General features: G+C 36.0%; 2 protein-coding genes across 2 annotated transcripts; both read left to right on the plus strand.

Moving 5' to 3' along the window:
- The first annotated feature begins 272 nt into the window (after positions 1–272).
- Positions 273–1,202, plus strand: LOC109564303 (olfactory receptor 4L1-like). Its single transcript, XM_019967790.2, has one exon. The coding sequence runs from the start codon at positions 273–275 to the stop codon at positions 1,200–1,202; it is 930 nt and encodes a 309-aa protein (XP_019823349.2).
- Positions 1,203–11,520: 10,318 nt separating this feature from the next.
- LOC139185144 (olfactory receptor 4N5) lies at positions 11,521–12,447 on the plus strand. The gene has a single exon (XM_070796788.1). The coding sequence runs from the start codon at positions 11,521–11,523 to the stop codon at positions 12,445–12,447; it is 927 nt and encodes a 308-aa protein (XP_070652889.1).
- Positions 12,448–14,438: the final 1,991 nt, after the last annotated feature.

Below are 14,438 nucleotides of genomic sequence, written 5' to 3' on the forward strand. Positions count from 1 at the left end.
TACTGTCACAAAGTTGTCAATAGTAATATTTCTGCTCATTTACATGTTATTCGTATAGCACAACTCTTCATAGAAGGCTGTGTGTTTCTGTCCTCTGTGTACTCCCCAGGTCCACAGTCAACATTTTAGTATCCAATCTGTATACTTCTGGAGGCTAACCTACAGGAACAACATTATTTTCATTGTATTTTCTCTAATTTGTAGGCACTAATCATTTCTTGAAAATATCTGAGATAAGAAAGAACTTCTGGAACTTTTTTTGAGTTGAGTAAATGGATCTGAAAAATGGATCTGTAGTGACGGAGTTTATTTTACAAGGATTTTCTGTGGCATGGAAACTTCAGATTGTCTTCTTCGTGACATTCTCCTTGATCTATGGGGCTACTGTGCTGGGAAACGTGCTCATTATGGTCACGGTGACATGCAGTTCCACCCTTCATTCTCCCATGTACTTCCTCCTTGGAAACCTCTCCTTTTTGGATATGTGTCTCTCCACAGTCACCACACCCAAGATGATCAGAGACTTGCTCACTGAACGCAAGACCATCTCTATATGGGGATGCATGGCTCAGATGTTCTTTATGCACTTGTTTGGAGGTGCTGAGGCAGCTCTTCTGGTAGCCATGGCTTTTGACAGATATGTGGCCGTATGTAAACCCCTGCACTACAGGAAAATCATGAACCACAGGTTGCTCAACTGGTCTGTTATACTTTCATGGACAATTGGTTTTACACACACCATGAGTCAGATGGTATTAACAGTAAACTTACCTTTCTGTGGCCCCCACATCATAAACAATATATTCTGTGACCTTCCCCTTGTGATTAAGCTTGCATGTGTGGAAACATACACCCTGGAACTGTTTGTCATTGCTGACAGTGGGCTGCTGTCACTCATCTGTTTCCTCCTCCTGCTTGTCTCCTACACGGTCATCCTGGCCACTGTGCAACGAAGATCATCTGGAGGCCTCTCCAAAGCCCTGTCCACACTGTCTGCCCACATCACTGTGGTCAGTCTGTTCTTTGGGCCGTGTATCTTCATCTATGCCTGGCCTTTCAAGAGTTTTGCCAGCAATAAAGTCCTTGCTGTATTTTACACTGTTATCACACCCTTATTGAATCCTATTATTTACACCTTGAGAAATCAGAAAATGCAAGTGGCCATGAGAAAGTTACAGTTCCAAAATGTTAGCTCCACATAGAACTTTTAGATTTTAGAACTGTGTAATTAATCCAGCTTTCAAATATAAGGCTAACACAATTTGAATATATTATATGTAATACATGGTTTTACTTTCTTAACTGGTGCAGAAAAAATTAATGATAAAATGCTTTAAATTCACAGTTAATGCTGTTATAACACATAATGATAATTAATTATCTGCAGCAAAACAGACATATAATGTAATTAAATACTTTATGATATAGTCAATGTTTGTTTATTAGTGAAGAGATAAATACAGAAATATGTAGTGGTAGTATTAGAGATTGTTTTAACACAGATTGCTAATGATTGTCACTAACTTATACTACTATAAATGTGGCACCCTGATTAAATCATGATTTAAAGAATGTTAACAGCAAAGGCAAAAATTTAATTACAACCTCTTGAACCAATGAGATAAAGAATAAAAATAAATAAATTTTATAGTATAGTTAATATCAGATGACAGAGTGAATATAAGATACCAGAAAGGAAACAGAAATAATGGAAGGACAATTTCAATAGAACTACAAAGAGCAGCCTTGAAACCACATGCTCATAAGTGTGAAGAGTTGACTTTCAAATGTCAATTAAAAAAAAAGAAGTACACTGTTTGATTTTATGTTATATATCGTAATTTAAGAATAGTTGCCATAAGAATTATATTCAATTCTATTTCTACATAGTAAACAAAAATATCTCAATATTTTTAATTTCTAAATACCTACAATATAGCACATCTGATATTAAAGGAATTCTAACTAATTGAAAGGTAAAGTATACATTCAGTGGTAGATGGAATTATATGTCATTTGATAAAGTATTATGCAACATTTTTGTGTCTATCAGTATAACTTGCTCAAGCTCTTCAGTCCCTTGGTTGACAAAACATAGAATTGTCAAAATCATTTAAAATATTTTTTAAGTTAATGATTTAAAATAAATTTGAATTTAAAAAATAAATAGAAAAGAAATTAAAAAAAAATTACACCTGAACTCTAGTTTGAACTTTGAGTGGCATTCCAGGAAAATACACCACCATGGAACCATCACCTACTTTGAGAACATCTATAGAATACCACTGCCTAGAGCCTGCTAGTAACACTAAATTTGGGAGAGCACTGTGGACTAGACTTTGAGCCTGAACAGGGATGGCTCAGACGTCACTTGAATGAGAGCTCAGAGTCTAGGGGAAAAAAAGAGAAAATCAGAGGAAAGCTTGCCCAGCAGAAGCAGACAGCAAGAAAAAAAAAAAAGTCTCTCAAACTTGATTTTTAGTGGAGATGAAAATAAGTGCTTCCCTAACAAGGGTTTGGCTTGTCATCAAATTCTTCCTATGTCCTGAAACATCAAAGTGAGACTTTCTTTCAACTTGCAACCTCAAAGTGATAGGCTTGGGTATTTGGTAGAAGAAAACACAAGTTCACTGAAAAAACAGTGATTTGAAACACCTGTTAAAATACAAAATTCAACTGAGTAAATTTGCAGATCTAATTGGCTTATTAAACAATTCTTGTCAGGTAGAAAAGCTCATCTGCCAGAAAGATACTATGAGTGAGATACACATGAAGCTTTGATAGTAAGGAGAGTGGGATAAGGAAAGGAAGTCATATGTAAGTAAAAAGAAGAAAGTTCATTGAAAAAAAGTAAAAGTTCAGGTGAAGTCTGAGCTTAGGCATTTTCCTTTGTCTTGAACTTGTTGCTGGACAAGAAGAAAGTATTCTTTCTTCCTCCTGGGAAAGTAGAGTGATTGCCCTTCCTTATTGGGAGAACTACATACATCTATTCCCACTGAGGCTAGTGCCTGATTACTTCTTGTTTGGGGTAATTGAGGATAAATGGCAGGGCATGAGAGCTCCCTTTACAGGCCTTCCCAAATCCAATTTTAGTTAAGGTTTCCTTTTAATTTTCAGACAGGCTATACTTACTCTTGTATAAAGATTTTAAAAGAGAACTCACAATAAAAGATGCTTCTGTGGTGGCTCAGACATTAAAGAATCTGCCTGCAATGCAGGAGACCCAGGTTCAATCCTGAGGTTGGGAAGATCCCCTGGAGAAAGGAATGGCTACCAGTTCCAGTATTCTTACCTGGACAGAGGAGCCTGCCAGGCTACAGTATTCTTGCCTGAAGAATGCCATGGACAGAAGAGCATGACCAGATGACAGTCCATGGGATCACAAAAGAGCTGGACATGACTGAGAGACTTTCACACTTTCACAATAAAAAACCCAAGACAAGCAAACAAAAAGTTCAGCTTAATTGAGAATCTAGAGAAAAGGAAAAGACAATACACAGAATGGTAGAAGTTGATTATAAATCATATATCTGATTAGGGATATGTATCCAGAATAAAAGAATTTAGAAAATTCTAGAATCAAAAGACAACTCAATTAAAAATGGGCAAATAATCTAAATAAATGTTTCCATAAAAGATATACAAATGGCCAATAAGTATGTAAAAAGATGCTGAACATTACTAGTATCAAGAGGAAACCCAAATCAAATTCACAATAAGAAACCACATCACACCCACTGGGATGGCTATAATCCAATAGACAGACAATTCCAAGGGTCAACAAGGATGTAGAACAATTGGAACCCAAATACATAGCTGGTGAAACATAAAATGGTGCAACACTTTTAAAGAAAATTCTGGCAGTTTTTCAAAATGTTAAGCATAGGATTAATATATGACCTAGCAATTTTACTTCAAATATCAATGCAACATAAATGAAAACACATTTGCACACAACAAACTGTAGATGAATGATTACAACAACCTTAATCATTATAATAAAAAAGATGGTAACAATAACCCTGTGTATGAGACAGCAAAAGAGACACTGATGTATAGATCAGTCATATGGACTCTGTGGGAGAGGGAGAGGGTGGGGAGATTTGGGAGAATAGCATTGAAACATGTATAATATCATGTATGAAATGAGTAGCCAGTCCAGGTTCGATGCACGATACTGGATGCCTGGGGCTGGTGCACTGGGACGACCCAGAGGGAGGGTATGGGGAGGGAGGAGGGAGGAGGGAGGAGGGTTCAGGATGGGGAACACAGGTATACCTGTGGCAGATTCATTTCGATATTTGGCAAAACTAATACAATATTGTAAAGTTTAAAAATAAAATAAAATTAAAAAAAAAGTTAAAACATCGGCAAGTGTTCATCAACTGATGAATGGATAGAACAAAATGTGCTATATCCACATTATAGAATATTACTTGGTGATTAAAAACCTCAGCTCTCAATTTCTCCCTGGGGAAGGAAAGAATCGATCCGTGCACCTAACACCTCAACTTTTCAGAGGCTTCTCAAAGAACTAGAATCTATCTTATCAATCACTACTGAAAACTGAGATCACTGAGAAATCTGTAATTATATAAAAAAACAATAAGAACAAAACCCCAAAACCACAACAAAAGACACTGCATTTCCAGAGAGATTTCCTCTCTCTTGACACTCTCTCCTCTCTGTCTCTCTCTCCTCCTTTTTTTGTATCTGCTTACATGCCTTTGCAGCACAGGCATCTCTGTGGGCATGGTTTCTTTGTCTCTACATCTTTTCTTCTATTTTTTCCATTATGTCTTTCCATTTTTTCCCTCTTTTCTCCTGTCTTTTCCAATTACATTTCAATCTGTCTTTCTGGAAATTTATATTGTTATATTAATTTTACCCAAGCAAAATGACATATATTCAAAGTTATTTATTTGCAGCACAGATTATAATAGGAAAAAATAAATAACATTATTTTCATCTCTTTACCTCTTTCTCCAACTTTTTATCTCCTACTGCATCTCTGGCTGAATTGGATATAAATTTGAATGAAAGTACACTTGATCATATATTGTATTCCTTTTGCAAAAGATGTTGTTATTTTAATTTTAATGCCATAGATTTACTTCACTTCTTAAACAAAAAGTCAAATTAATTTCTTATAATTAAGTATTTTTTCTTCCATATAACATTAATTTAGAAACTAAAAAGTCTTCGTTTTGCTACAGCTCAACACACATTAAAAAATGTGAATAACTATAAATACAAAAATCACAGTAGAATAATTCTTTTATTTGAGACAGCATATCCCTAGAGAGACTATTCTACAAGACATCATGAAGTTCTCTTATTTAAGGAGAATTATTCCTGAAAAACATTTTGAGCATAATATATTCTCTAACTCTTTTACACAAAGAAATGCAGGTAGTAACATTTATCATTGATTTATTTTCACTATTTAACTTCTGATTAAACAACTATGCATTTTCATCACTTGAATGAATTGTATAATAAGATCTAAAATAATCTCCCTAGACTTTCTACTTTCATTATGCTTAATAAACATATGTGCCATTCCATTATCACTGTCACTGATAAATTGTCAAATTCTAAATCCTGACAAGACCTGTGTGGCCCTAGCTGGTACATTTTTTGAACAATTAATCCTTAAAATATTCTCATCTTTTCCTCTAATTCTAGATGACATTCTAATATTCCCACTGGAAGTACTCTGCGGGCTTAAAGTAGCTATAATACCCCAAACACTCCTTATTACAATATAAGTTGTAGAACAGATTTATAATTCATCATGTTTCACCATGAGAATATATATTTAAGGAAAAATTCTGGAATGATCAGTTAATCTCCTTTTCATCAGGAGGAAGATAATAGCCATTTGTTTGAGAGTAACACCGAACACCTGGTGAGGTGAAATTTTTGCTCAGTCTTCATATTTGAAAGAAATTGAAAGGAAGAAGAAAATAGAAAACAATTCACATTGTAACTGTCCGAGACATTTGCTGCCTGAAAATGCATGATAATAGGATAATGTTGCAGGAACAGAGAAAAGGTGAGATCTACATTTGTCTAATTAATGGATGTTATAGTTCAGTCTAAAAGATGTGAATTGGCTACTGATCATCTCATTTGACTCCGTGGAACAATAAAATGGGATATGTTATTTCTCCTTTTTAGATTAAAAAAAGATTTAAAAACACTAAATGACTTGCCCAAACTTATACAGTTACCAAACCATAGAAATAGTCACTTATATTAAATAGAATATCTTCAAATAATATTCATGATACTATATAAAATCTTGGAGTATTAAAGGAAATACAAATTTCTATGATCTAATTTAACTATTCCATTTAATTTATAAGATACTGTATTGGAGAAGATTTGTGCAATTGATTAAAATTTTACATAATCCTCAACTCTACTATCAATTAAATATTCTTATTCTTCTGCCTGATCCACATTTTTTAAAACTTGTAGTAATAGTAACAATACATTGTAATAAAATATAGAAATAATACATTATCAGAAACTACATTGTCATATTTGAACTTTCATCTTGGCAAGGGTGGTATTAAAGAGATTAATTTTAGAGCACAAAGTCATTTCATATATATCAGAATGAATTAAAAACAGACAAAACATGTGAGAGAATGTGTGATTCAGTGACCAATGTATGATTGAGACTGAGTAAATTTCAGAGGATAGTATTCAGGAGAAAAGGCCTAGCACTGAAGACCAAGTTAAGAATTTTCTATCTGTAGAAAATCCACTCTAAGTGAACATTTAGGAAGCACCTACCATGCTCCCTCTACCATGGAATGAGAAAAACAATCTACTATATCAGAATTAATGGAAAGACAGGCATGGAACACGATGAAATAGAATACATATAAAGAAGAAGGTGAAAAAGATTTAACACTGAAAGAATTTAGGCAAAAAGAGGGAAAAGAAAGAGAACGATAAGAAAGGAAGCAAGGAGGACGGGAAAGCAAGAGACAAAACAAGGAAGAGAAATTGCAAGAAAAAATAAAAGAATAAAATTGAAAATAAAAGAAGCTAAAGAAAATATAAATATAAAAAGAATGAGAAAATGAATGTATTAAGGTAGCATTAACAGGAAGAGAATGGGAAATTAAAAAACAAACAAACAAACAAAAAACAAACAAGAACAGGAAATAAACGGGGAAAGATTAAAGAGTGAGATGCCAGGATGGTAATTAGGTCCCCAGAGGGGAGCTGATCTGATAGCAGCTGGAAACTAGGCATGCTCCATATTGCTTGTGGATGGATGCTGCGGGTCTGCACTTTGAGAAAGAGGGAAAAGAGGTAGACAGCTCTACCCATGCATCTTCAGTGCCAGATGTGTTTTTGTACCAGTTGAAATAACAAGGAATATTAGAGATGATGAGAGCATTCGGATCTCTATCTTAGCCTACGCTGACAGTTACTTCTTTGCTTTATAGGATTAGGACAAAAGCTTGTCCCTCTAAGACCCATTGTTTGGGGCTTTTTTTTTTTTTCAGAATTCATTTTTTTGTTGTTGTTTTTTACAGAGAAATAGTCATCCAAGGCACATCTGTCCTTTATGAAAAGCACAATTTGAGAATCACTGGAATAGAAGGTATGTACATGAAAACGGGAGAAGAGTAGTGAATTTAAAATATTAAGTGGTATAGATTTTCATTTGTTAACAACAAATAGGCAGTAGAGGTGGATGATAGAAAATAAAAGCAAAGGTAGAGTGGAAGAGCTTGTAACTCATAGTGATCCCTCTGTCCTGGAACTATTAACCCAAAGAAATAACCTTGGGCACCTGAAACGCACAAAACTTAAGAACAGATAGAGGTAGCTGTTGACTTACTTTCCTAAGAGCAGGTTTCTACAGGCAGAATGAGGAATAAATGTGGAGACAAATCAGTGTTTAAGTGGATAAAAGAAACAAAGAAGCTCCTAAACTAATATGAAGGTCACCAAAGATATTTTTTTCCTATTTCAATTTTCTTAGACTCACAATGTGTGAATATGTATTTTTATGCACAAATATGTGCCCATGAGTTATGGTTTGGTTGGTTTAGTCCCTAAGTCATGTCTGACTTTTGCGACCCCACAGACTGTAGACTCCCAGGCTCCTCTATCCATAGGATTCTCCACGCAAGAATATGGAAGTGGGTTGCCATGCCCTCCTCCAGGGGATCTTCCCAACCCAGTAATCGAACCCAGGTCTCCTGCATTGCAGGCAGATTCTTTACCGATTGAGCTATGAGGGAAGCCCACCCATGAGTTGTAAACACCTTCTTTGTCACATTTGGCTGCTCCTTACAAATGTTACTAATCACACAGAACACATGTCCTGATGTTTCCTAATAAGTGTGCCTAAAATACTGCTGAATTGTCTGAATTTCCCATGAGTTCCCTATACAGACTTGTTAAGGCTGATCTTCCTTTACTCTTTCCTTTTCTCTCTTCCTCTTTCTAGGGATGCTAGTAATAATTATCTCAAATTTCAATTAGAAATTTTTTCCAATGTTCATTGAAGCAGTGTTTATAATAGCCAGGACATGGAAGCAACCTAGATGTCCATCAGCAGATGAATGGATAAGAAAGCTGTGGTACATATACACAATGGAGTATTACTCAGCCATTAAAAAGAATGCATTTGAGTCAGTTCTAATGAGGTGGATGAAACTGGAGCCTATTATACAGAGTGAAGTAAGCCAGAAAGAAAAACACCAATACAGTATACTAACGCATATATATGGAATTTAGAAAGATGGTAACGATAACCCTGTATGTGAGACAATAAAAGAGACACAGATGTATAGAACAGTCTTTTGGACTCTGTGAGAGAGGGAGAGGGGGGGATGATTTGGGAGAATAGCATTGAAACATGTATAATATCATATAAGAAACGAATCGCCAGTCCAGGTTTGATGAAGGATACAGGGTGCTTGGGGCTGGTACACTGGGATGACCCAGAGGAATGGTATGGGGAGGGAGGTGGGAGGGGGGTTCAGGATGGGGAGCACGTGTATACCCATGGCAGATTCATGTTGATGTATGGCAAAACCAATACAATATTGTAAAGTAATTAGCCTCCAATCAAAATAAATAAATTTAAATTAAAAAAAAAGAAATTTTTCCTCTCTACTCTTCTCTGCCACATTAAATAGTAGTTAAAGAAATTTGAAGAAGGAAATGGCAACCCACTCCAATATTCTTGCTGGGAAAATCCCATGGACAGGGGAGCCTGGCAGGCTATAGTCCACAGGGTCACAAAAAGTCAGATACAACTAGAGTGATTGAGCACAGTGCAAATAATATTTATTGAGATACAAAAAATACCATAAAATTTACCATTTAGACCATATTATTCAGTGCTAAGTGTATTTAATGAGCTATGCAAGCATCAACATGATATAATTTTAGAACATTTTCGTCACTTCCCAAGAAATCTCATACTCATTAACAGCCACTCCAATCCCACTCCTATTCCTTGGCAACCACTCTTCTACTTTCTATATCTACAGATTTGCCTTGTCTTGACATTTTGTATAAATTGAATTATACAATATGTGGTCCTTTGTGACTAGCTCCTTTTATATAGCATAATGGTTTTGAGTTATATCCATGTTGTAACATATATCAGTACTCCATTCCTTTTTATTGCTAAATTGCATTCCACTGTATGCATAGCATTTTTGAAAGTCAACATTGTGTGTAATTAAAAATCAAGGGAAATATTGCTATATGTCACATTATAATATTTTGTTATAGTCAACAACCTTTCTTCTTTTACATCATTCAACAAATATACACAAATATCACATATATGAATATTTATTTATAGAATGTTTCTACGATTATAGTAATGTAACACTTAGAAAGCAATCACAAATACTTTTAAAAATTCAAAGCATGATTTATAATAATGTATGGAGAAGTTCCACAGTTTTTATGCATCCTAATGGATTATCTTGTTTATCCACTGAGATGAGCATATTCCATTTTGGAGACCACTATCTATATAGTAGTCTAAACCTCAATTCTGGATGTCATGAACAGAATTCTTCTTTAGATCAGATTGTAGCCCACAAGGACAAAGTATTTACATAAGCAAATAGTAATTATTTAAGTGCCCAAATAAGATTATGCAAGTTGATGGGGCACTAATTAGTAACTTTATCACCTGGAAAGTCCCATGGACAGAGGAGCCTGGTGGGCTACAGTCCATGGGGTTGCAAAGAATCAGACACAACTGAATACACACATACAATCTGTTTAAACTGAGGAACACATACCTTTTCTCCCCTATTTAATTAGAGTAAAAAAGAAAAGTCATTGCAAATTTAAGAATCTTAACTGAAATTGCTCTTTTTTTTTTTTCTCATCTGTTAAATGATATATTAGACTACATGTTCTATATGGTCATTTCCAGATCTAGCTTTGATTTTATTAGTTGAGATAGTCACAATATTTTATATATTCTAATAAGCTTTACATTACAAGAAAATATTTGTGGGAATAGTATTTGGCTATCATCCTGAGATCTGAGGGAAAAGTAGACTGTGGATATATATTGTGAGCAAGTAAGACTGGACTAGTATTAATTAGGATTTAAGGACAGGGTGTGGAGCACATGCAGGATGGGGGACCAGTCAGAGGTGTAAGTAGGGGAATGTGTGCTTAGTTGCTCAGTCATGTCTGACTCTTTGTGACCCCGTGGATTGTAGCTCCTCTGTCCATGGAGTTATCCAGGCAAGAATGCTGGAGAGGGTTGAACTACCTCCTCCAGGGGATCTTTCTGATCCAGGGGTCAAACTTGCATCTCCAGTATTTCCTGCATTGGCAGGTGAATTTGTTACCACTGAGTCACCTGGGACGCCCCAACTAGGGGAATACTTCTAAGTTAGATGTAATGCAGTGTACTTGCTGAGATCCAGGTGACTAAATGGAGTAAGGTTGCACACGGGCACCAAAGCAAAACACTGTGATGGAACTAATAAGGCACAAATTCTGAAACAAGGCACATAGCTGCAAATCAGGAACTGGGAATTCTATAGGAACTGGAGGGAAGAAGCATCTGCAGAATATCTTTGCTCTGTGGAGATGAAGAAGGGGACCAAAACTCAGCAACTAATCTAACTAAGCCTTGGAGACAGTGCACCACTGACAACAACAAAAGCAACAGCAACCTGACAACCTTCATAATGACTAGTTTTGCTTTAATCAGGAATTTTCTAGGATATTTCAAGCAAAATAGCTTAGGAACACAATGCTTAAATAGGAATGCAAGTGTGGCCATAAGATCAGTGTCTTGGAAAATCAAGAAAATGAAAGGTAGAAAGTTTAACTGAAAACACAGGAGAGCTATGATGCGTAAATTGCATTCAGCTGGCAAAGTGCTGGATGTGGAAAATATTATTTTTACTTGGAGAAGAGCCAGGGGATAGATGAAAAGGTGGTTATAACAGATGGTATTCTGCTCTTTGTTATTCCACAGACTGAGAAATGATGGCTAGGGAGAACAGCACTGAGGTGACAGAATTCATCCTACTTGGTCTGACCCAGTCTCAAGATGTTCAGCTCCTGGTCTTCACACTAGTCTTAATTTTCTACCTCATCATCCTCCCTGGAAATTTCCTCATCATCCTCACCATCAGGTCAGACCCCAGTCTCACGGCCCCCCTCTACTTCTTCCTGGGCAACCTGGCCTTCCTGGATGCATCCTACTCCTTCATTGTGGCTCCCAGGATGCTGGTGGACTTCCTCTCTGAGAAGAAGGTGATCTCCTACAGAGGCTGCATCACTCAGCTCTTCTTCTTGCACTTCCTTGGGGCAGGGGAGATGTTCCTTCTTGTCGTGATGGCCTTTGACTGCTACATTGCCATCTGTCGTCCTTTGCACTATTCGACTGTCATGAACCCTAGAGCCTGCTATGCCTTGCTGTTGGCTCTGTGGCTTGGGGGATTTACTCATTCCATTGTTCAAGTGGCTCTTATTATCCACTTGCCCTTCTGTGGTCCAAACCGACTGGACAACTTCTTCTGCGACGTGCCACAGGTCATCAAGCTGGCCTGCGCTCACACCTTTGTGGTGGAGCTCCTGATGGTCTCCAACAGTGGCCTGCTCACCCTGCTGTGCTTTCTGGGCCTTCTGGCCTCCTATGCAGTCATCCTCTGCCGTGTAAAGGGGCACTCCTCTGCAGGGAAGAGCAAGGCTCTGTCCACATGCACCACACACATTATCATCGTGTTTCTCATGTTTGGACCTGCCATCTTCATCTACACCCGCCCCTTCAGAGCCTTCCCAGCTGACAAAGTGGTTTCTCTCTTTCACACCGTAATCTTTCCTTTGATGAACCCTGTGATTTATACCCTTCGCAATCAGGAAATAAAAGCTTCCATGAGGAAGTTGTTGAGTCATCACATGGTTTGCTGAATGCAATGGAAAGACTGGAAAACCAAGGAGGGGAGTAAATTCATTTGGAATTAAGTAAGTTATTTATTCATTAACGCAATGAATCAATCAATCATTTAGCACATAATGTATTTATTAAACACTTTCAGGTTTCAGGCATTATTCTAAGTAGATGAATGGGACAGGTAAGATTCCAGACCTGCTGGCACTATATTTGAGTGGATAAAGACAGGTTATACTATTAAACTGAAAAAAAGACACAATGTCTGAAAGAGATAATACTCTGAAGCTAATTAAAAATAATGTCATGTTAGAGTTTGACTGAGAGATGGTAGTTACTTTATTTTTGGTTGTTAAGCAAGATATTGAGTGGTATTTAGCTGATATCCAGATGATTTAAAAAAAACAACCATGCAATAACCATGGGGACTGAATATTCTAGTCAGAGAGGAGGACTAATACAAGGACACAAAGATCTTATAAGCTTGATACATTTGAAAATCATAAAGAAAAATAGACTAGCTGTAGCATAGTTAGTGTGAAAGTGGCAGAAATTGAAGCTAGAGAGATTGGTATAAGAAAATCACATATTTTAAGTGATAAAAAGATGCTCAATCTATTCAAATTGCAAAGAGAGGCCAAAAAAAAAATTAAGTAAAAGAGTGACTAATGTTTCCTATTTGATTTAAAGCAGGATTCTCAAGATTCTATAAAGGGTTTTGCATAGTAAAATATCATTAAGTACAAAGTATTATGCTGTTACATAATTTTAATGGACACTTAAAGATGTAGTTATTTATTCCTAATTTGGTGAAGTAAAGAAAGCTGTTATATCCTATGGAAAATGGTCATGAAAGAGTTTAACTTCATATTTCAAAGTTTTAGAAAGTTTTGTGGTTATTCATAATGGTTATTTTTTAAATCTTAGAAAGGAATTTGAGTTCACGAAAAAATCTTTTCACTTAACGCAATAATGATAGATATTTGGTATATCAGTCATTATTTGGTTACAGATAACTAAACTTTTCTGGTTATTTTTTAAATAAGGTAATATAAGGCATTAGGTGCTTACAAAATCATGGAAAGTGCTGTAAAGGTATATTTTGGTATGGTACTCAGTGATAATCCCAAAGCATTGCCAACCAATTGCTATATAAAACAAGTTACTGTCCTCACAGCAATTATAAAGCTGGGGGATATAGAAGCAGATTATCAACTATGTTGATACATGTAAAAATAAGTACACACTAAAAACTGACTTTATAAAAAATAGTAGCTATCTCATGGGACTTATATATATGACATGTATAAATGCAGGACAATAATGAAAAATGAAAGATCACTTATATTTAATGATATTAATATTGATATGGTTAGATTAAAATTTGTTTTCCTGCCAGATGTTTTGTATTACTCTATTTTTTCTGCTTTCTTTTGGTTTAATTGAAAAAGGCAAAAGAAATGAGGGCTTCCCTGGCAGCTCAGATGGTAAAGAATCTTCCTGCAATGTGGGAAAATGCGTTCGATCCCTGAGACTTCCATGGACAGAGGAGCCTGGGGCCTGGAGGGCTACTGTCCCTGGGGTTGCAAAGAGTCAGACTGAGTTACTACCACACACACACATACAAGGAAATGAATTCTCTCCTATAGCTTACAGAAAGAAATGCAACTCTGCCAACACAACTGCATCAGACTTCTGACCTAAAAATTGTAAGATAATAAATTATGGCTATTTTAAGGCACTAAGTTTGTGGTAGTTTTTATAGCGGCAGGAGTAAACCAGCACATCACATTTTAATTAAACAATAACATATTAGTATACTTTTCTTTTTCCGTCCTTTTACTTTTAATCTATGTACCTTTATTTTAATGATGTCTTCTTGTCTGTAACATATATTTTATCCAATATGACAATCTCTGTGTTTAATTTGGTTATTAAGCCATTTGTTGGACTGTGAAGAAAGCAGAGCGCTGAAGAATTGATGCTTTTGAACTGTGGTGTTGGAGAAGAC

This window comes from Bos indicus, chromosome 10, assembly GCF_029378745.1.
Source record: "Bos indicus isolate NIAB-ARS_2022 breed Sahiwal x Tharparkar chromosome 10, NIAB-ARS_B.indTharparkar_mat_pri_1.0, whole genome shotgun sequence".
Taxonomy (NCBI): domain Eukaryota; kingdom Metazoa; phylum Chordata; class Mammalia; order Artiodactyla; family Bovidae; genus Bos; species Bos indicus.